This window comes from Zophobas morio, unplaced genomic scaffold (genome assembly GCF_036711695.1).
Source record: "Zophobas morio isolate AGI-343-1 ecotype UQ-CSIRO unplaced genomic scaffold, CSIRO_AGI_Zmor_V1 ptg000020l, whole genome shotgun sequence".
Classification (NCBI taxonomy): Eukaryota; Metazoa; Arthropoda; class Insecta; order Coleoptera; family Tenebrionidae; genus Zophobas; species Zophobas morio.
Window position 1 is genome coordinate 4,633,413 of NW_026972125.1, and position 21,087 is coordinate 4,654,499.

Here is a 21,087-nt window from a genome sequence, read left to right on the forward strand (position 1 = left end):
GAAAAACCGAAAAATTGGAAAAAAGAATATTAAAAACCAAAATGAAAAATTACAAATCGAAAAATTGAAGACACGAAAATTTAAAAAATTAATATTTGAAAACTCGTGAAACTGCAAATTGGAAAACTGCTAAATAAAAATTGAAACATCTAAAAGTTCTAAAATCAAAAAACTGGAAAATTAAAAATAGATAACTTGTGAAATTGCAAACTAAAAAATTGCAAAAACCAAAAATTGAAACATTCAAAAGTTGGAAAATCGAAAAACTAAAAAATTTGAGAATATTGAAAAATCGAAAATGTGAAAAAAAACGAAAAATTGAAAAGCGAAAAATTGTAAAATCGAAAAAATATAGAAAAATTGAATAACTGTAGACACCGAAAAATCGAGAAACTGAAAAAATTGAAAATCGAAAAACTGGAAAATTTTAAAAACTCAAAGAGTTGCAATATTGTCAGATTGAAGAAACAGAAATAAATGAAAAATTGAAAAATAGCAAATCGAAAAATTGGAGAACCGAAAAACTGAAAAAAGGAAAAATTATAAAATGACAACATTGAAAATCGGAAAATTGTAAAAATGAAAAAAATTAAAAACCGAAACGGAAAGTCGAAAACCAAAAATTGACAACTAAAAATCTAAAATTGAAAATACAAAGTATTAAAAAATCTAAGAATTGAAAAATCCAAAAATTGAAGAATTTCGCAGTGAAAAATGAAACATTAAAATCAGAATATTGAAAAACTGAAAAATTGGAAAAAAAGAAAATTAAAAACCAAAATGAAAAATGTCAAATCGAAAAACTGAAGACAGGAACAATTAAAAAATTAAAATTTGAAAACTCCTGAAACTGCAAATTGGAAAACTGCAAAATTAAAATTAAAACATCTAAAAGTTCTAAAATCGAACAACTGGAAAATTTAAAAATGATAACTCGTGAAAATGCAAGCTGAAAATTGCAGAATCTAAAAATTTAAACATTCAAAAGTTGGAAAATCGAAAAACTAAAAAATTGGAGAATATTGAAAAATCGAAAATGTGAAAAAAAAAACGAAAAACTGAAAATAGAAAAATTGTAAAATCGAAAAAACATACAAAAATCGAATAACTGTAAACACTGAAAAATAGAGAAATTGAAAAAATTGGAAATCGAAAAATTGCAAAAATAAAGAAAATAGACAGAAACGAACAACTGCAAATCCAAAAATTGAAGAAACGAAACTTTAAAAATTGAAAAATTAAAATTTAAAATTGAAAACTCGTGAAAATGCAAATGAACAATTGCAAACCATACAAATTGAAGCTTTAAAAAAAGTTGGAAAATCCAGAAACTGGAAAATTTCAAAATGAAAACTCGGACAGTTTCATGTCCTAAAATTGAATAATTAAAAAAAACGAAAAATTGAAAAAAGGAAAAATTACAAAATCGGAACATTGGCAAATCGAAGAATTGTTTAAAAATTAATAAAAAACCGATGCTAAAAATTGAAAAAACGAAAAATTGAAAACTAAACTTACTAAACTAAACTAAAAATCATGAAACTGAAATTCTAAAATTGAAAATATAAAAAATTAAAAAATCGAAGAGTTAAAAATTCGAAAATTTGCAAATTGTCTTTCATTTCTCAATGTTTCGGTTTTATTTTTGATTTTTGTATTTTACAATTTCGCAGCTTTCTCATTTTTTATTCGATAAGTGATAAGTGGAGTAATCAAAAAATAGAAAACCCAAAAAATGTAAATCGGAAAATTACAAAATTAAAAATTGAAGAAATAAGGAAAATAAAAATTGAAAAAAAATATAGAATCTAAACATTGAAAAATCGGATAATTGAGAAAAATAACGAAAATGAAAATCTGAAACGGAAAATCTCAGTTAAATTGTTGTATGGAAATATTGATTTTGCAGTTACGCCCCGCCTCTAAGTCTGACAACGAATGAAAAACTCATCGCAATTGAAATCAGGGCGGATGGGCGGGGCTAATATTTTAACTAATTTTCTTAATATGCGTAGTGTTGTTATTCGAAAAGTAGAAAAATCGAAAAATTAAACATCGGAAATTTGAAAAAATGAGACATTTTGAAAATTACCATTACGATAAATTAAAAAATCTAATAGTTGGAAAATAGAAAAATAGAAAAATTTAAAAACGAAAACTCGGAAAACTGCATATCGAAAAAAAGAAAAATTGTAAATAGAAAAATCGAAAAATTGTAAAATAAAAAAAATCGGTCTGACAACGAATGAAAATCATCACGAGTGAGATCAGGGCGGGTGGGCGGGGCTCACATTTAACCTTTTTTTCGTTATCCTGTCACCGTCTTGAGTGTGAGGTAACTACTTAGATCTTTTTTTAATTTTTCAATGAAGCGGAGAATTTTTTTGGTTTCACTAGTTATCGTAGGGGAACGAGGGGCTTGTTGTAACAGTTTTTAGGAAAACGAATATAATTTGGTATCTATTAGCTGTTTGACCATTATAAAAGTATCTATCGGTAGTCTAACTATTCCCCTATTGGACTGAACAGACAAAAGGTCAAAATTTTTCATCTTCACTTCACACCAGGCATTTTCTTAAAAAAAGTGCAGTGTTACAACTTGCCCCGTGGTTGGGGCTAGTTGTAACAGCCATGAGACAGGTAGTACCAGTAAAAATAAAGCTGATGTTGATACATATTTAGACTTTATTTTTCAAAAATCAACACAACACTTCATTATATACAATTTTTTTTCAGTAAAACTGAACTAAACTGTTAGAAGAAGAGTCAACATTAAAGATTTGAGTTTTGTCTTCCTTTTTCTTAATATATCTGGAAAGCAATATATGGCATAGGTCAAAATTTTGGCTCGCTTTTCGTATGCTAGGTAAGAAATTTGTAGAAGTGAATTTGGGATAAGTTGTAACATGTTACAACTTGCCCCAAGCGTATTGTTACAACATGCCCCGTAGTACAATTTTCTACATTTAATTACATTTCGACAAAATTATGTGGCTTAGCGTCAAAATGTGTAAGGAATATTAAAGTTGAGTAATTTTTGAGCTACATGCAAAACTAAACGTTTTAAATTAATTAATAACTGATACGAAAAACCAAATTTTACTAAAGCAATATTTTACATTACTTGGCCAAAACGAAGCACGTGCACACATCCACTCACTGCGTTGGTTGAAGGAACAGTGGTTGTGATGACATGATGTCTTATGGTGCAAAAATTAAATTCAGTAAAAAACCTGACGTTAAAGAGTGTAAATTCTGGGAAAAAATTTAGTGTTACAACTTACCCCTGTTACAACAAGCCCCTCGTTCCCCTACTACTAGATGTGGTGCGGCGGTAACGTGTACGTCGTTGTTCCGCTTCATATCAACAATGAACAGCGACTAGTCTCCAATCCAGGTACTATTTTATTAGTCTCCTCCAGGTAGTGCACAGAAACGCTTGCTGCCGCGTTCAACAATGTTATCCCGAGTTCTTTTTGTTGTTGGTTTTTTAGCTTCCTTTCAATGTTTTTCGTTAAACGGTGACGATGTTAAAATGCTTGATAGAAGCTATCCACAACACTGCACAGACGTTAACAAGACACACCATAGGGACTCCTTTTACGTAATACAACCCGAATTTGCTGATCGACCCTTCCAAGTTAAATGCGACTTGGAACATGATGGAGGGGGTTGGACTGTCATTATGAACAGAGATCCGAAAGGCTCAAGTTTTGCCAGAGATTGGGACAGCTTCGAGTTCGGTTTTGGCGATCTGAGAAAGGAGTTTTGGTTAGGATTAGAAAATATTTACCAGTTAGCAGGTAAAAGACCAGCAATTTCCACTTTGCATTTATTTTTTAAAAGATATTTTTTTTATTTTTTGACTTGGGTAAAGAAATTGGAGATGTTCCAAGGTTGCTTTTTTCTTTATCAAAGTACTAACAATGAATTTAACCTAAATGGTTATAATTATCACTTTGCACGTAATTGTTCCTTCCGATTTTCAAAAATTGCGCAAAAATTCGCATGATATTTCTCTATTAGTACCTACAGTATCCATATTTTTTTAGGCTATAGTATGAACGAGCTCCACATCGAACTCGTCGACCAGGGGCACGTCACGAAATACATCCGTTACCAGAACTTCATGATCGGCAATAGAGCGAGCTATTATGATTTACATATGTTAACTGGGTACAATGAGGGTGATGGTAACCCTTCGGACCCCATGAAATTTTATATTGGAATGAAATTTGGCACGGAGGATAAACACGAACTCGAATGCGAAGATTATGTTGAAAAATGGGGATGGTGGGGCCCAGGCTGCGGTCCCGACAGCCTTACGGGGAACTGCATAGGTTTGTCGACTAGCACGGTAACCTGCTCCCTGGCGGTGACGATGAAGATCAGACCGTCCCCATCTAAGGAATCTTAAAAAACAATAACGTACTTTTAAAAAATACAAAGAACGGTGGTGCGTATCAATACGGTATATTGTATCTGGAAAAAAAACTTCAACAAGTTCGCGCCGTCTACCTTCATCTTGGTAGAGAAAACACGTTTATATGTCGGACGCATTAAACGTTTGTTTTGCCTACGTCGCATACATTTACATTCGGTTGTCCAGATACATTTACTTTTGGAGTTGATTCTCAGGGTATTATACACGTTTATTTTTTTGTATTTGATACATAGATACGTTTAAAGTAATTTTATTTGTTTTTATTGTTAAACTTTCATATGTAGCGAATTGTTGTTTGTGGTGTATAGTAGTTAAAGTTTTCTTATGGTTTTTGTAATGCTTTTATGATATGATTGCGTTTGTAGAAGCTGTTAATTGTAAATAAAGTATAATTGTCAGAAAACGTGTCTGCTTCTGAGTTTTTTAAAGATCTTCGACCTCTCGATATTCTTGTTATATTTGTCAATTCGACTTTTTGATTTCCCTGTTTCTATTTTTCCATTTTTCGAATTTTCGATTTTTCGACATTTGAATTTCGATTTTTTAAATTTAACTTTTTCGATTTTTCGATTTATCACCAGTTCGATATTTTGATTGTTCAATTATGTGATTTTTCGATTTCTGGGTTTTCCGGTTTTTCGATTTTTAAATTTTTGCATTTTCCAATTTTCAGATTTTTGGAATTTTTCAATTTTTCGAATTCTCGCTTTCTCGCTTAATGGATTTTTAGACTTCTCGATTTTTCGATGTTTCAGTTTTGGAGTGTTTTGAATTTTAGACTTATTCGTTTTTCCATTTATTAATTTTTTGAGATCTGGGTTTATCAAATTTTTGATTCTTCAATTTATTAATTTTTCTGTTCCTCAATTTTTCCAATTTTTGAATTTTCGACTTTCGGTTTTAGATTTTTAGATTTTTTATTTTTCGACTTTTCAATTTCTGTTTTTTTCAGTTTTTCGGTTCCTAAAGTTTTCGACGTTTAAGTTTCGGGATTTTCGATTTTTATGTTTCTCGATTTTTCAGTTTTTCAATTGTTCGATGTTATATTTGTCAATTCGACTTTTTGTTTTTCCTATTTCAATTTTTCCATTTTTCGAATTTTCGATTTTTCCACAATTGAATTTCGATTTTTTAAATTTAACTTTTTTGATTTTTCGATTTATCACCACTTCGATATTTTGATTGTTCCATTATGTGTTTTTCGATTTCTGGGTTTTCCAACTTTTCGATTTTTAAATTTTTGTATTTTCCAATTTTCAGATTTTGGAATTTTTCAATTTTTTATTCTTCAATTTTTCCATTTTTCGAATTCTCGCTTTCTCGGTTAATGGATTTTTAGACTACGCGATTTTTCGAAGTTTCAGTTTTGGAGTATTTTGATTTTTAGAGTTTTTCGTTTCTCCATTTATTAATTTTTTGATTTCCGAGTTTATCAAATTTTTTATTCTTCAATTTATTGATATTTCTGTCCCTCGATTTTTCCAATTTTTGAATTTTCGACTTTCGGTTTTAGATTTTTCGAATTTTTGTTTTTCGACTTTTCAATTCCTATTTTTTCAGTTTTTCGGTTCCTAAAGTTTTCGACGATTTAGTTTCGGGATTTTCGATTTTTCCGTTTCTCGATTTTTCAGTTTTTCAATTGTTCGATGTTATATTTGTCAATTCGACTTTTTGTTTTTCCTATTTCAATTTATCCAATTTTCGAATTTTCGATTTTTCGAAATTTGAATTTTGATTTTTTAAATTTAACTTTTTCGATTTTTCGATTATCACCAGTTCGATATTTTGATTGTTCAATTATGTGATTTTTCGATTTCTGGGTTTTCCGGATATTCGATTTTTAAATTTTTGTATTTTCCAATTTTCAGATTTTTGGTATTTTTCAATTTTTTATTCTTCAATTTTTCCATTTTTTGAATTCTTGCTTTCTCGGTTAATGGATTTTTAGACTTCTCGATTTTTCGAAGTTTCAGTTTTGGAGTGTTTTGGTTTTTAGACTTTTTTGTTTCTCCATTTATTAATTTTTTGATTTCTGGGTTTATCAAATTTTTGATTCTCCAATTTATTGATATTTCTGTCTATCAAGTTTTCTTTTTTCCAATTATTTGCATTTTTGAATATTCGACTTTCGGTTTTAGATTATTCGATTTTTTATTTTTCGACTTTTCAATGTCTGGTTTTTTCAGTTTTTCAGTTTCTAAAGTTTTCGACGTTTTAGTTTCGGGATTTTCGATTTTTCTGTTTCTCGATTTTTCAGGTTTTCAATTGTTCGATGTTATATTTGTCAATTCGACTTTTTGATTTTCCTATTTCAATTTTTCCATTTTTCGAATTTTCGATTTTTCGACATTGAATTTCGATTTTTTAAATTTAACTTCTTCGATTTTTCGATTTATCACCACCTCGATATTTCGATTGTTCAATTATGTGATTTTTCGATTTCTGGGTTTTCCGGATTTTCGATTTTTAAATTTTTGCATTTTCCAATTTTCGGATTTTTGGAATTTTTCAATTTTTTGTTCTTCAATTTTTCCATTTTTCGAATTCTCGCTTTCATGGTTAATGGATTTTTAGACTTCTCGATTTTTCGATGCTTCAGTTTTGGAGTATTTTGGTTTTTAGAATTTTTCGTTTCTCCATTTATTAATTTTTTCATTTCTGGGTTTATCAAATTTTTGATTCTTCAATTTATTGATATTTTTGTCCCTCAATTTTGTCAATTTTTGAATTTTCAACTTTCGATCTTATATTTTTCGACTTTTCAATTTCTGGTTTTTTCAGTTTTTCAGTTCCTATCGTTTTCGACGTTTTAATTTCGGGATTTTCGATTTTTCAGTTTTTCAGTTGTTCGATGTTATATTTGTCAATTCGACTTTTTGATTTCCTTTTTTCAATTTTTCCATTTTTCAAATTTACGATTTTTCGACAATTGAATTTCGATTTTTTAAATTTAACTTTTTCGATTTTTCGATTTATCACCAGATCGATATTTTGATTGTTCAATTATGTGATTTTTCGATTTCTGGGTTTTCCGGTTTTTCGATTTTTAAATTTTTGCATTTTCCAATTTTCAAATTTTTGGAATTTTTCAATTTTTTATTCTTCAATTTTCCCATTTTTCGAGTTCTCGCTTTCTCGATTAATGGATTTTTAGACTTCTCGATTTTTCGATGCTTCAGTTTTGGAGTGTTTTGATTTTTAGACTATTTCGTTTCTGCATTTATTAATTTTTTGATTTCTGGGTTTATCAAATTTTTGATTCTTCAATTTATTGGTATTTCTGTCCCTCAATTTTTCTTGTTTTCAATTTTTAGAATTTTTGAAATTTCGACCTTCGGATTTAGACTTATCGATTTTTTATTTTTTGACTTTTCAGTGTCTGTTTTCTCAGTTTTTCGGTTCCTAAAGTTTTCGACGTTTTAGTTTCGGGATTTTCAATTTTTCTGTTTCTCGATTTTTCAGTTTTTCATTTGTTTGATGTTATATTTGTCAATTCGACTTTTTGATTTCCTTTTTTCAATTTTTCCATTTTTCAAATTTACGATTTTTCGACAATTGAATTTCGATTTTTTAAATTTAACTTTTTCGATTTTTCGATTTATCACCAGTTCGATATTTCGATTGTTCAATTATGTGATTTTTCGAATTCTGGGTTTTCCGGTTTTTCAATTTTTAAATTTTTGCATTTTCCAATTTTCAGATTTTTGTAATTTTTCAATCTTTTATTCTTCAAATTTAGCATTTTTCGAATTCTCGCTTTCTAAGTTAATCGATTTTTAGACTCCTCGATTTTTCGAAGTTCCGGTTTTGGAGTATTTTGGTTTTTAGACTTTTTCGTTTCTCCATTATTAATTTTTTGATTTCTGGATTTTTCAAATTTTTGATTCTTCAATTTATTAATATTTCCGTCCCTAAATTTTTCTTTTTTTTCAGTTTTTCGAATTTTTGAATTTTCGACTTTCGGTTTTAGATTTTTAGATTTTTTATTTTTCGACTTTTCAATTTCTGTTTTTTTCAGTTTTTCGGTTCCTAAAGTTTTCGACGTTTAAGTTTCGCGATTTTCGAATTTTCTGTTTCTCGATTTTTCAGGTTTTCAATTGTTCGATGTTATATTTGTCCACTCGACTTTTCGATTTTCCTATTTCAATTTTTCCATTTTTCGAATTTTCGATTTTTCGACATTGAATTTCGATTTATTAAATTTAACTTTTTTGATTTTTCACCATTTCGATATTTCGATTGTTCAATTATGTGATTTTTCGATTTCTGGGTTTTTCGGTTTTTCGATTTCTAAATTTTTGCATTTTCCAGAATTTTGGTATTTTTCAATTTTTTATTCTCCAATTTTTCCATTTTTCGAATTCTCGCTTCCTCGGTTAATTGATTTTTAGACTTCTCGATTTTTCCATATTTCAGTAATGAGTATTTTGATTTTTAGACTTTTTCGTTTCTCCATTTATTAAATTTTTGATTTCAGGGTTTATCAAATTTTTGATTCTTCAATTTATTGATATTTCTGCCCCACAATTTTTCCAATTTTTGAATTTTTGACTTTCGGTTTTATATTTTCGATTTTTTATTTTTTGACTATTCAATTTCTGTTTTTTTCAGTTTTTCGGTTCCTAAAGTTTTCGACGTTTTAGTTTCGGGATTTTCGATTTTTCTGTTCTCGATTTTTCAGTTTTTCAATTGTTCGATGTTATATTTGTCAATTCGACTTTTTGTTTTTCCTATTTCAATTTAACCAATTTACGAATTTTCGATTTTTCGACATTTGAATTTTGATTTTTTAAATTTAACTTTTTCGATTTTTCGATTTATCACCAGATCGATATTTTGATTGTTCAATTATGTGATTTTTCGATTTCTGGGTTTTCCGGTTTTTCGATTTGTAAATTTTTGCATTTTTTAATTTTCAGATTTTTGGTATTTTTAAATTTTTTATTCTTCAATTTTTCCATTTTTCGAATTCTCGCTTTCTCGGTTAATGGATTTTTAGGCTTCTCGATTTTTCGATGTTTCAGTTTTGGAGTATTTTGGTTTTTAGAATTTTTCGTTTCTCCATTTATTAATTTTTTGATTTCTGGGTTTATCAAATTTTTGATTCTTCAATTTTTTGATATTTCTGTCCCTCAATTTTTCCAATTTTTGAATTTTCTACTTTCGGTTTAAGATTTTTCGAATTTTTGTTTTTCGACTTATCAATTTTTTTTTCAATTTTTCGGTTCCTAAAGTTTTCGACGTTTTAGTTTCCGGATTTTCGATTTTTCTGTTGATTTTTCAGTTTTTCATTTGTTTGATGATATATTTGTCAATTCGACTTTTTGATTTTCCTATTTCAATTTTTCCATTTTTTGAATTTTCGATTTTTCGACATTTCAATTTCGATTTTTTAAATTTAACTTTTTCGATTTTTCGATTTATCACCAGATCGATATTTCGATTGTTCAATTATGTGATTTTTCGATTTCTGGGTTTCCCGGCTTTTCGATTTTTATATTTTTGCATTTTCCGTTTTTCAGATTTTTGGAATTTTTCAATTATTTATTCTTCAATTTTTCCGTTTTTCGAATTCTTGCTTTCTCGGTTAATGGATTTTTAGACTTCTCGATTTTTCGATGTTTCAGTTTTGGAGTATTTTGAATTTTAAAATTTTTCGTTTCTCCATTTATTAATTTTTTGATTTCCGAGTTTATCAAATTTTTTATTCTTCAATTTATTGATATTTCTGTCCCACAATTTTTCCAATTTTTGAATTTTTGACTCTCGGTTTTATATTTTTCGATTTTTTATTTTTGGACTATTCAATTTCTGTTTTTTCAGTTTTTCGGTTCCTAAAGTTTTCGACGTTTTACTTTCGGAAATTTCGAATTTTATGTTTCTGGATTTTACATTTTTCAATTGTTTGATGTTATATTTGTCAATTCGACTTTTTGATTTCCCCATTTTAATTCTTCCATTTTGCGAATTTTCGATTTTTCGACATTTGAATGTCAATTTTTTAAATTTAACTTTTTGATTTTTCGATTTATCACTATTTCGATATTTTGATTGTTCAATTATGTGATTTTTCGATTTCTGGGTTTTCCGGATTTTCGATTTTTAAATTTTTGCATTTTCCAATTTTCATATTTTTGGTATTTTGCAATTTTTTATTCTTCAATTTTTCCATTTTTCGAATTCTAGCTTTCTCGGTTAATGGATTTTTAGACTTTTCGATTTTTCGATGTTTCACTTTTGGAGTATTTTGATTTTTAGACTTTTTCGTTTCTCCATTTATTAATTTTTTCATTTCTGGGTCTACCAAATTTTTGTTTCTTCAATTTATTGATATTTCCGTCCCTCAATTTGTCTTTTTTTAGTTTTTCGAATTGTTGAATTTTCGACTTTCGGTTTTAGATTTTTCCATTTTTTTATTTTTCGACTTTTCAGTTTCTGTTTTTTTCAGTTTTTCGGTTCCTAAAATTTTCGACGTCTTAGTTTCGGAATTTTCGATTTTTCTGTTTCCTGATTTTACATTTTTCAATTGTTTGATGTTATATTTGTCAATTCGACCTTTTGATTTCCTTATTTCAATTTTTCCATTTTTCGAATTTTCGATTTTTCGATATTGAATTTCGATTTTTTAAATTTAACTTTTTCGATTTTTCGATTTATCACCACTTCGATATTTCGATTGTTCAATTATGTGATTTTTCGATTACTGGGTTTTCCGGCTTTTCGATTTTTAAATTTTGGCATTTTCCAATTTTCGGATTTTTGGTATTTTAAAATTTTTCGATATTTCAGTTTTGGAGTAGTTTGATTTTTTGACTATTCCATTTTTCCCTTTATCAATTTTCTGATTTCTGGGTTTATCAATTTTTTGATTCCTCAATTTCTGGATATTTTAATTTCTCGATTTTTCTGATGTCCATTTATAAATCTCGTTTAAGTCATGCTTAATCCGTTCTTAAGCATGTAATATTTCACAGGGAGGGAAACTTAAAAATAATAATTGAATATCGTCGGCGTATAGATGAATTTTACAAAACTTTAGCATGTAAATGATGTCAGTTTTAAAAACTGAAAAATGTAGGGGGCTCAATTTGGAGCCTTGAGGTATCAGTAAGAAGGTGGTTGATATGAAAGCTAGAAGTTTTATTGTGCTTTAAGCCCAAATGTTGATTTTGGAATTTCATCGGTTTTGGGTCGTTATAACTTCGAAAATAGACATAACATCGATAACTTTTCTTCAGTGCTCCAGCGAAAAAATGTGTCAAATTCACCACCTGTAAAAACCTTCGTCTACGTCTATAAAAAGAGTAGTGAAAACACACACAAATCGTTCGGCGCTGCTTTTTCACTGATAAACGTGTCTAAAACACCGATAAACGTGATAAGGTCATTGATATTTTGAATATTTCCACCGATAAATATACTATTTAAGAAGTCGAAATCAGCGTTAAAAATCAAAATCTTTTATAACGGGGAAAAAACTTCGTCCTTATCCCTGCGTAGGTACTATGGAAAAGCGACATTTCTATTACTTATTCTCGATCTTTATTCTCGATTTCTATTACTTATTCTTATAATCGATCCAGAAATTACTTTAAATGTTGAAAATTATTTGCGTTGTTATTATTGTGGATAATTAAACGTTCTACAATCGGATACTGATAAAATCCTTAACCGCGACTCATGGCCTCAGGGAGGTTTTTCCCTCCGAAAAGACATTCAGACGTCGTAACAGAAAATCATGCTTCGGGATCCAAACAAAAGTCGAAAAATCTAAAATTTCAAAAGTCGAAAAATTGAAAAATCGAAAATCGAAAGTCAAAAATTCAAAAATTCAAAAAATTAAAAAAGAGATAATTCGAAGCACAGAAACATGGAAAAATTAAAATATCGAGAAATTGATGAATCAACAAATTGATTAAGCCAGAAATCGAAAAATTGAAAAATCGAGTAATAGAAAAATCGAAAATTTGAAAATACCGAAACTCAAACGAAAAATTAATTTTAAAAGTCAAAAAATTAAAATATCGAGAAATCGAACAATCGATAGATTTATTAACCCAGAAATCGAAAAACTGAAAAATCAAGAAATAGAAAAACCGAAAATTTGAAAATTCCAAAAGTGAAATAAAAAACTGAAAAAAAAAATCGTAAAGTCGAAAAATCCAAAATTTGAAAAGTCAAAAAATTGAAAAATCGAAAATCGAAAGTCGACAGAAAAATCGAGAAATTAAAATATCGAGAAATTGAGGAATCAAAAAATTGATAAACACAGAAATCAGAAAATTGATAAAGGGAAAAATGGAAAAGTCGAAAAATCAAAACTACTCCAAAAGAGAGAAGTCTAAAAATCCATTAACCGAGAAAGCGAGAATCCGAAAAATGGGAAAATTGAAGAATAAAAAATTGAAAAATACCAAAAATCTGAAAATTGGAAAATGCAAAAACTTAAAAATCCAAAAGCCGGAAAACCCAGAATTCGAAAAATCACATTATTGAAAAATCGAAATATCGAAATGGTGATAAATCGAAAAATCGAAAAATTTAAATTTAAAAAATCAAAATTCAAATGTCGAAAATTGGAAAAATTGAAATAGGGAAATCGAAAAGTCCAATTGACAAATATAACATCAAACAATTAAAAACTGAAAATCGAGAATCAGAAAAATCGAAAATCCCGAAACTAAACGTCGAAAACTTTAGGAACCGAAAAACTGAAAAAAACAGAAATTATAAAGTCGAAACATAAAAATTCGAAAAATTTAAAACCGAAAGTCGAAAATTCAAAAATTCGAAAAATTGAAAAACAGAAAAATTGAGGGACGAAAGCATCAATAAATTGAAGAATCAAAAATTTGATAAACCCAGAAATCAAAAAATTAATAAATGGAGAAACAAAAAAATTCAAAAATTGAAAAATAGAAAAATCGAAATACAGAAACATCAAAAAATTAAAATATCGAGAAATCGAAGAATCGAAAGATTGATTAACTCAGAAATCGAAAAATTGAAAAATCATGAAACAGTAAAATTGAAGAAAGAGAAATCGTAAAGTTGAAAAATCTAAAATTTGAAAAGTTATAAAACAGAAAAGTCGACGGACAGAAAAATCGAGGAATTAAAATATCGAGAGATTAAAGAATCAAAAAATTGATAAACCCACAAATCAGAAAATTGATTAAAAAAAATGGAAAAGTCAAAAAATCAAACTACTCCAAAACTGAAACATCGAAAAATTGAAAAATCGAGAAATCGAAAGTCGAAAAGCAGAAAAATCAATGCATCAGAAATTTTAAAAAACTTCAGAATTGAAAAACTGAAAAATCGAGAAATATGAAAACCAGAAAATCGAGAAAGCGTGAATTCGAAAAATTAAAGAATTAAAAAATCGAAAAATCTCATTACTGAAATATCGAAAAATTTAGTAAACGGAAAATTGAAAATAGGGAAATTGAAAAACCGTAAAATAGAAAAGCCGAAAATCTAAAAATTGAAAAAAAAAATCGGAGAATGGAGAGCTCGAAATCGACCAAAATTGAAAAATAGAATAGTTAAAAATTGAAAAATTTAAAATAAAAAAAGGATAAATCGAAAAATCGAAAAACTGAAAACTCGAAAAAAAGAAAAATTAAAAACGGGAGAAAACTTGAAAAGAAGAATTGAAAAATTGAAAAATCCCAAAACGGAAAATTTGAAAATTTTATAAACTGAAAAATCGAAACATTGAGAATTCGAGAAATTGAGAAATGGGAAAATTAAAAATCGATTAATCGAGAAATTAAGACAAAAATTTAGAAACGTCAAAAACTGAAGAACTGAAAACATCATTATTGAAGTTTTGATTTATCGACTTTTAGATTTCCCAGTTTTTCAGTTTTTCCATTTTTCAATTTTTCCACGTTTCAATTTTGGAATTTTCCTTCAAACTACTCAAAAACCAGACACAAGGGATCCCTCAAATCATCCTAAACCAATTTTTCGATTCTAAAATTTTAGACTCTTCAATATTTCGATTTTTTACTTTTCTAATGTTTGGCATTTCTAAATTTTCGGTTTTTCGAATTTTCAATTTCTCGATTAAACGATTTTCGACTTTTCGATTTCTCGATTTTTCTATTTTTCCGTTTGCAATATTTTTATTTTTCGATTTTTCTATTTTTCAATTTTTCGAATTTTTAAATTTTAGGTTTTTCAATTTTTTAATGTGTTGATTTTCAGGTGTGTTGGTTTTTGCGATTTCTCGGTTTTATGTTTTTCGGTATTTCAATTTTCCGTTTGACTTTTCGGTTTTTCAAATTTTTTGATTTTTAAATTCTTTGTTCTTCAGTTTTACAATTTTTCGATTTCTCAGTTTATCGAGACTTCGACGTTTCGATTATTTGATGGTTCAATTTCCCAATTTTTCAGTTTTTCCGTTTAACGATTTTTTTTTTATTTTATTATTTTCCACCGTGTTTCTTCAATTTCCTGATTTCTCTATCTATTCATCTTTTCATTTCTTAATGTTTTAAGTTTTCAATTTTTAGATTCTTCAATTTTCGGTTCTTCAATGTTTCGATTGTTTACTGTTCCAATTTTTGGCATTTCGAATTTTCAATTTCTCGATTAATCAATTTTTGGATTTTTCGATTAATTTTCTCGATTTCCCGACTATCGATTTTTCAGTTTTTCTATTCTTCAATTTTTCGATTTTTCAGGTTATTGATTTTTCAGGTTTTTGATTTTTCAATTTTTCGATTTTTTGGATTTTCAATTTTTCGATTTTTCAGGTTATTGATTTTTCGGGTTTTTGATGTTGTCATTTTTTCGATTTTTTGAGTTTTCAATTTTTCGATTTTTCGGTTTTTCTATTTTTGAATAGTTTGATGTTACAGCTTTGGGATTTTTCAATTTTTCGATTCTTCAATTTTGAGTTTTAATTTTTCAAAAAATTCTAGAATCTAAAATTTGAAGAATTCAGATCCTGAAGAAAATAGAGAAATAAAAAAACAGAAACATCAAAAGATTGAGAAATCGAGTGATCGAAAGTCGAGAAATTGAAAAATTAAGAAATCGAAATCGGCTAAAATTGTGGAATAAAAAAATCTAAACATTGAAATATTGAAAAATTGAGAAATTTTAAAACTGAAAAATTGAAAAACCGAAAACTTAAAAATTCGAAAAATTGGAAAATAGAAATATCGAAGAACAGAATAATCGAAAAACCTAAAAATTATAAAAATTGAAGAATTGAAATATCGAAAAATTTAAAAATAGGGGAACTGAGACATCAAAAAATCGAAAAATTTACAAATCTAAAATTCAAAAATCGAAAAATTGAAGATTCGAGATACTGAAAAATCCCTAAACTGGAAATGGAAAAATTGAAAAATAGAAGAAAAATTAAAGGATTAAAAAATCGAAAAATCCCAATACTGAAATATCGAAAATTGAGTAAACGGAAAATTGAAAATAGGGAAATTGAAAAACTGTAAAACAGAAAAGCCGAAAAACCCAGAATTCGAAAATTCACATAATTGAACAATCGAAATATCGAAATGGTGAAAAATCGAATATTCGAAAAATGGAAAAATTGAAACAGGGAAATCGAAAAGTCGAATTGACAAATATAACATCAAACAATTGAAAAACTGAAAAAACGAGAAACAGAAAAATCGAAAATCCGGAAACTAAAACGTCGAAAACTTCAGGAACCGAAAAACTGTAAAAAACAGAAATTGAAAAGTCGAAAAACAAAAAATCGAAAAATCTAAAACCGAATTTCGAAAATTCAAAATTTCGAATAATTGGAAAAAGAAAACTTGAGAGACAGAAATATCAATAAACTGAAGAATCAAAAATTTGATAAACCCAGAAATCAAAAAATTAATAAATGGAGAAACGAAAAAGTCTAAAAATCAAAATACTCCAAAACTGAAACATCGAAAAATCGAGAAGTCTAAAACTCCATTAACCGAGAAAGCGAGAATTCGAAAAATGGAAAAATTGAAGAATAAAAAATTGAAATATACCAAAAATCTGAAAATTGGAAAATGAAAAAATTTAAAAAACCAAAAGCCGGAAAACCCAGAAATCGAAAAATCACATAATTGAAAAATCGAAATATCGAAATGGTGATAAATCGAAAATTCAAAAAAGTTAAATTTAAAAAATCGAAATTCAAATGTCGAAAAAACGAAAATTCGAAAAATGGAAAAATTGAAATAGGGAAATCGAAAAGTCGAATTGACAAATATAACATCGAACAATTGAAAAACTGAAAAATCGTGAAACAGAAAAATCGAAAACCCCCAAACTCAAACGTCGAAAACTTTAGAAACCGAAAACTGAAGAAACAGAAATTGAAATTGAAAAATAAAAAACCAAAAAATCTAAAACCGAAAGTCGAATATCCAAAAATTAGAAAAATTGAAAAATGAAAAATTGAGGGACAGAAATATCAATAAACTGAAGAATCAAAAATTTGATAAACCCAGAAATCAAAAAATTAATAAATGGAGAAACATAAAAAATTCAAAAATTGAAAAATACGAAAATCAAAGGACAGAAACATCAAAAAATTAAAATATCGAGAAATCGAAGAATCGAAAAATTGATTAACTCAGAAATTGAAAAATTGAAAAATCATGAAACAGAAAAATTGAAGAAAGAGAAATCGTAAAGTTGAAAAATCTAAAATTTGAAAAGACCCAGAAATCAAAAAATTAATAAATGGACAAACAAAAAAATTCAAAAATTGAAAAATAGAAAAATCGAAGTACAGAAACATCAAAAAATTAAAATATCGAGAAATCGAAGAATCGAAAGATTGATTAACTCAGAAATCGAAAAATTGAAAAATCATGGAACAGAAAAATTGAAGAAAGAGAAATCGTAAAGTTGAAAAATCTAAAATTCGAAAAGTTATAAAACAGAAAAGTCGACGGACAGAAAAATCGAGAAATTAAAATATCGAGAAATTAAAGAATCAAAAAATTGATAAACCCAGAAATCAGAAAATTGATAAAAAAAAATGGAAAAATCAAAAAATCAAACTACTCCAAAACTGAAACATCGAAAAATTGAAAAATCGAGAAATCGAAAATCGAAAAGCAGAAAAATCAATGCATCAGAAATTCTAAAAACTGAGGAATTGAAAAACTGAAAAATCGAGAAATATGAAAACCAGAAAATCGAGAAAGCGTGAATTCGAACAATCGAAAAACCGAAAACTTAGAAACTCTAAAAATGGAATAATTCAAGAATAAAAAATTGAAAAATACCAAAAATTTGAAAACTGGAAAATGCAAAAATTTTAAAATCTAAAAGCCGGAAAACCCAGAATCGAAAAATCACATAATTGAATAATCGAAATATCGAAATGGTGATAAATCGAAAAATCGAAAAATTTAAATTTAAAAAATCGAAATTTTAATGTCGAAAAATCGAAAATTCGAAAAATGGAAAAATTGAAATAGGGAAATCAAAAAGTCGAATTGACAAATATAACATCGAACAACTGAAAAATCAAGAAACAGAAAAGCCGAAAATCCCGAAACTAAAACGTTGAAAATTTTAGGAACCGAACAACTAAAAAAAATAAACTGGAAAGTCGAAAAATAAAATATCGAAAAATCTAAAACCGAAAGTCGGAAATTCAAAAATTCGAAAAATTGAAAAAAAGACCAATTGAGGGACAGAAATATCAATAAATTGAAGAATCAAAAATTTGATAAACCCAGAAATCAAAAAATTAATTAATCGAGAAACGAAAAAGTCTAAAAATCAAAATACTCCAAAACTGAAATTTCGAAAAATCGAGAAGTCTTAAAATTCATTAACCGAGAAAGCGAGAATTCGAAAAATGGAGAAATTGAAGAATAAAAAATTGAAAAATTCCAAAAATCTGAAAATTGGAAAATGCAAAAATGGTGATAAATCGAAAAATTGAATAAGTTAAATTTAAAAAATCGAAATTCTTGTCGAAAAATCGAAAATCCTGAAACTAAAACGTCGAAAACTTCAGGAACCGAAAAACTGTAAAAAACAGAAATTGAAAAGTCGAAAAATAAAAAATCGAAAAATCTAAAACCGAAATTCGAAAATTCAAAAATTCGAATAATTGGAAAAAAGAAAACTTGAGAGACAGAAATATCAATAAATTGAAGAATCAAAAATTTGAAAATGTCTAAAAATCAGGATACTCCAGAACTGAAACATTTTCGTACCTCACTATATGTGGTGCGGCGGTAACGTGTACGTCGGTGCTCCGCTGCATAACAACAATGAACCGCCACTAGACTCCCATCTTGGGCTTCTACCTACTATTTTGTTAGTCGCCTCAAGATAGTCCACAGACACACTTGCTGCTGCGTTCCACAATGTTATCTCCAGTTCTTTTTGTTGTGTTTTTTTTAACTTTGTTTAAATTTTCATCGTTGAACGTACCTGTAACAGAACTCAAGAGACCTTACCCAAGAGATTGCTCAGACATTAAAGAGCGATACTTTAGCAAATTTCACACAATAAAACCCGAATATGCTGAAGAACCCTTCGCAGTTTTATGCGACTTTAAGAATCCAAAGACTCACTGGACTTATATTTTGAACAGATTTACGGGAAACCAAAGTTTTTTCAGAGACTGGGACAGCTACGTGAACGGATTTGGCCATCTTGCAGGAGATTTCTGGTTAGGATTGGAAAAGATTTACCAGTTAACAGGTAATGGACCTGCAGTTCCTCCTTCGTTCCATATTTTGTAAAGATTTATTTTTTATTTTTTTGACTTAAAGAAATTGGAGACGTCCCAAGGTTACTTTTTCTTCTTTAACTAAGACAAAGACTGACAAAACAAAATATTGAATCCATTTTTTTTCAGGCCACGAAATTAACGAACTCTCCGTCGAACTTGTTGATTGGCGGAACAGGGTGGCAACCGTGACTTACGCAGGCTTCATGATTGCCGGTAAAGACACCGATTATACTATAAAACTGCTAACAGGAGCGCATGGTGACGCCGGCGACAGTCTTTATGACCAGTCTGGATTGAAATTTAGCACTATAGATAGAGACAACGACATGTATAATGGCAACTGCGCCGATGAGATCAACGCGGGATGGTGGTTCAGGAACTGTACAAGAGGTCTTCCTACTGGGACGTACTACCCAAGGGATGCGCCATTCGGAAAGCGTTACAAGTGCATCTACTGGAGAACTTGGCATAGAAAACAATGCCTCCAGAAGGTGAGCATGAAGGTGAGACCGCGACCACCGTATCGTTCTCTCTACAAACGTCCTTATTTCAAAAAATTAGTTAGTTTCCCTAAAACAACACCCAGAAATTAAACCTAAATCTGAATGTGTATGTTTGTGATAAAAAGTTAGTACCTAGATTTTAAATTTGTTTATGTAGTGTATCAGTGGTCAATAAACGATTTGTGCATGTACTGGTTTTATCTGTTTTGTGATTGAATCATTTAAATTCCAAAAATTGTGTAATCTCAGTATGTGATTCTGGAAAAACGGTTGGAGTTATCAGGTTATCGTACATACTTCTGAACCATGACCAAGTTCAACTTTTCTATTTTTCAATTTTGGTCGATTTCGAGCTGTCCATTGTCCGATTTTTTGATGTCAGTATTTTTCGGCTTTTCTATTTTTCAGTTTTTTATTTTCCCTATTTTCAATTTTCGATATTTCAGTAATGGGATTTTTCGATTTTTTAATTCTTTAATTTTTCTATTTTTCAATTTTTCGATTTTCAGTTTAGGGATTTTTCAATATCTCGAATCTTCAATTTTTCGATTTTTTGATGTCTCAGTTCCCCTATTTATAATTTTTCGATATTTCAATTCTTCAATTTTTATAATTTTTAGATTTTTCGATTATTCTGTTCTTCGATATTTCTATTTTTCAATTTTTCGAATTTTTAAGTTTTCGGTTTATCGATTTTTCAGTTTTAAAATTTCTCAATTTTTCAATATTTCAATGTTTAGATTTTTTTATTGCACAATTTTTGGATTTTTCGCGTTTTTAATTTTTCGATTTTTCAATTCTAGCCGATTTCGATTTCTTAATTTTCCAATTTCTCGACTTTCGATCACTCGATTTCGAACTGAAGAAACAGTAAATTGACTAATCGAATAATTGTAGAATTACAAAATCAAAAAGAAATTCGAAAAACGGAAAAATTGACAAATTGGGAAATTTAACAATGGAATAATCGAAACATCAAAAAAGCAACTCATCAAAAATTTGAAACACATAAAATTTTAAAAGTCGAAAAATCGAAAAATAAACATATTGAAAAATGGTAGAAACGAAAAATTAGCAAATCGAGAAATGGATATATCAAAAAATGGAAAAATTTATACACTTAAAATTGAAAAATTAAAACTTAAAATTGAAAAATTAAAGAATCGAACAATTGAAAATTCCCAAAGCTGAAACATCAAGCCATTCAAAAATAGAAAAACCGAAAAATCGAAAAATTGAAAAATGGAACAACTGAAAAAATGGGAAATCTAAAAGTCATAAGTCGAAAACTTCAAAAATGATGTTTTCAGTTCATGAGTTTTTGACGTTTCTAAATTTTTGTCTTAATTTCTCGATTAATCGATTTTTAATTTTCCCATTTCTCGATTTCTCGACTTCTCGATGTTTCGATT

The 21,087-nt window shown here is 28.2% G+C and overlaps 2 protein-coding genes across 2 annotated transcripts; both read left to right on the forward strand.

The window, feature by feature from the left end:
- Window positions 1-3,434: 3,434 nt before the first annotated feature.
- Window positions 3,435-4,760, forward strand: LOC135131518 (angiopoietin-related protein 2-like). The gene is made up of 2 exons (XM_064059298.1): window positions 3,435-3,803; window positions 4,053-4,760. Exons 1-2 carry the CDS (start codon window positions 3,458-3,460, stop codon window positions 4,415-4,417), a joined length of 711 nt encoding a protein of 236 aa, XP_063915368.1. The 5' UTR covers window positions 3,435-3,457; the 3' UTR covers window positions 4,418-4,760.
- A 14,035-nt stretch (window positions 4,761-18,795) lies between these two features.
- On the forward strand, window positions 18,796-19,805 carry LOC135131546 (angiopoietin-related protein 2-like). The gene is made up of 2 exons (XM_064059343.1): window positions 18,796-19,141; window positions 19,299-19,805. The coding sequence occupies exons 1-2, from the start codon at window positions 18,802-18,804 to the stop codon at window positions 19,763-19,765; spliced, it is 807 nt and encodes a 268-aa protein (XP_063915413.1). The 5' UTR covers window positions 18,796-18,801; the 3' UTR covers window positions 19,766-19,805.
- Window positions 19,806-21,087: the final 1,282 nt, after the last annotated feature.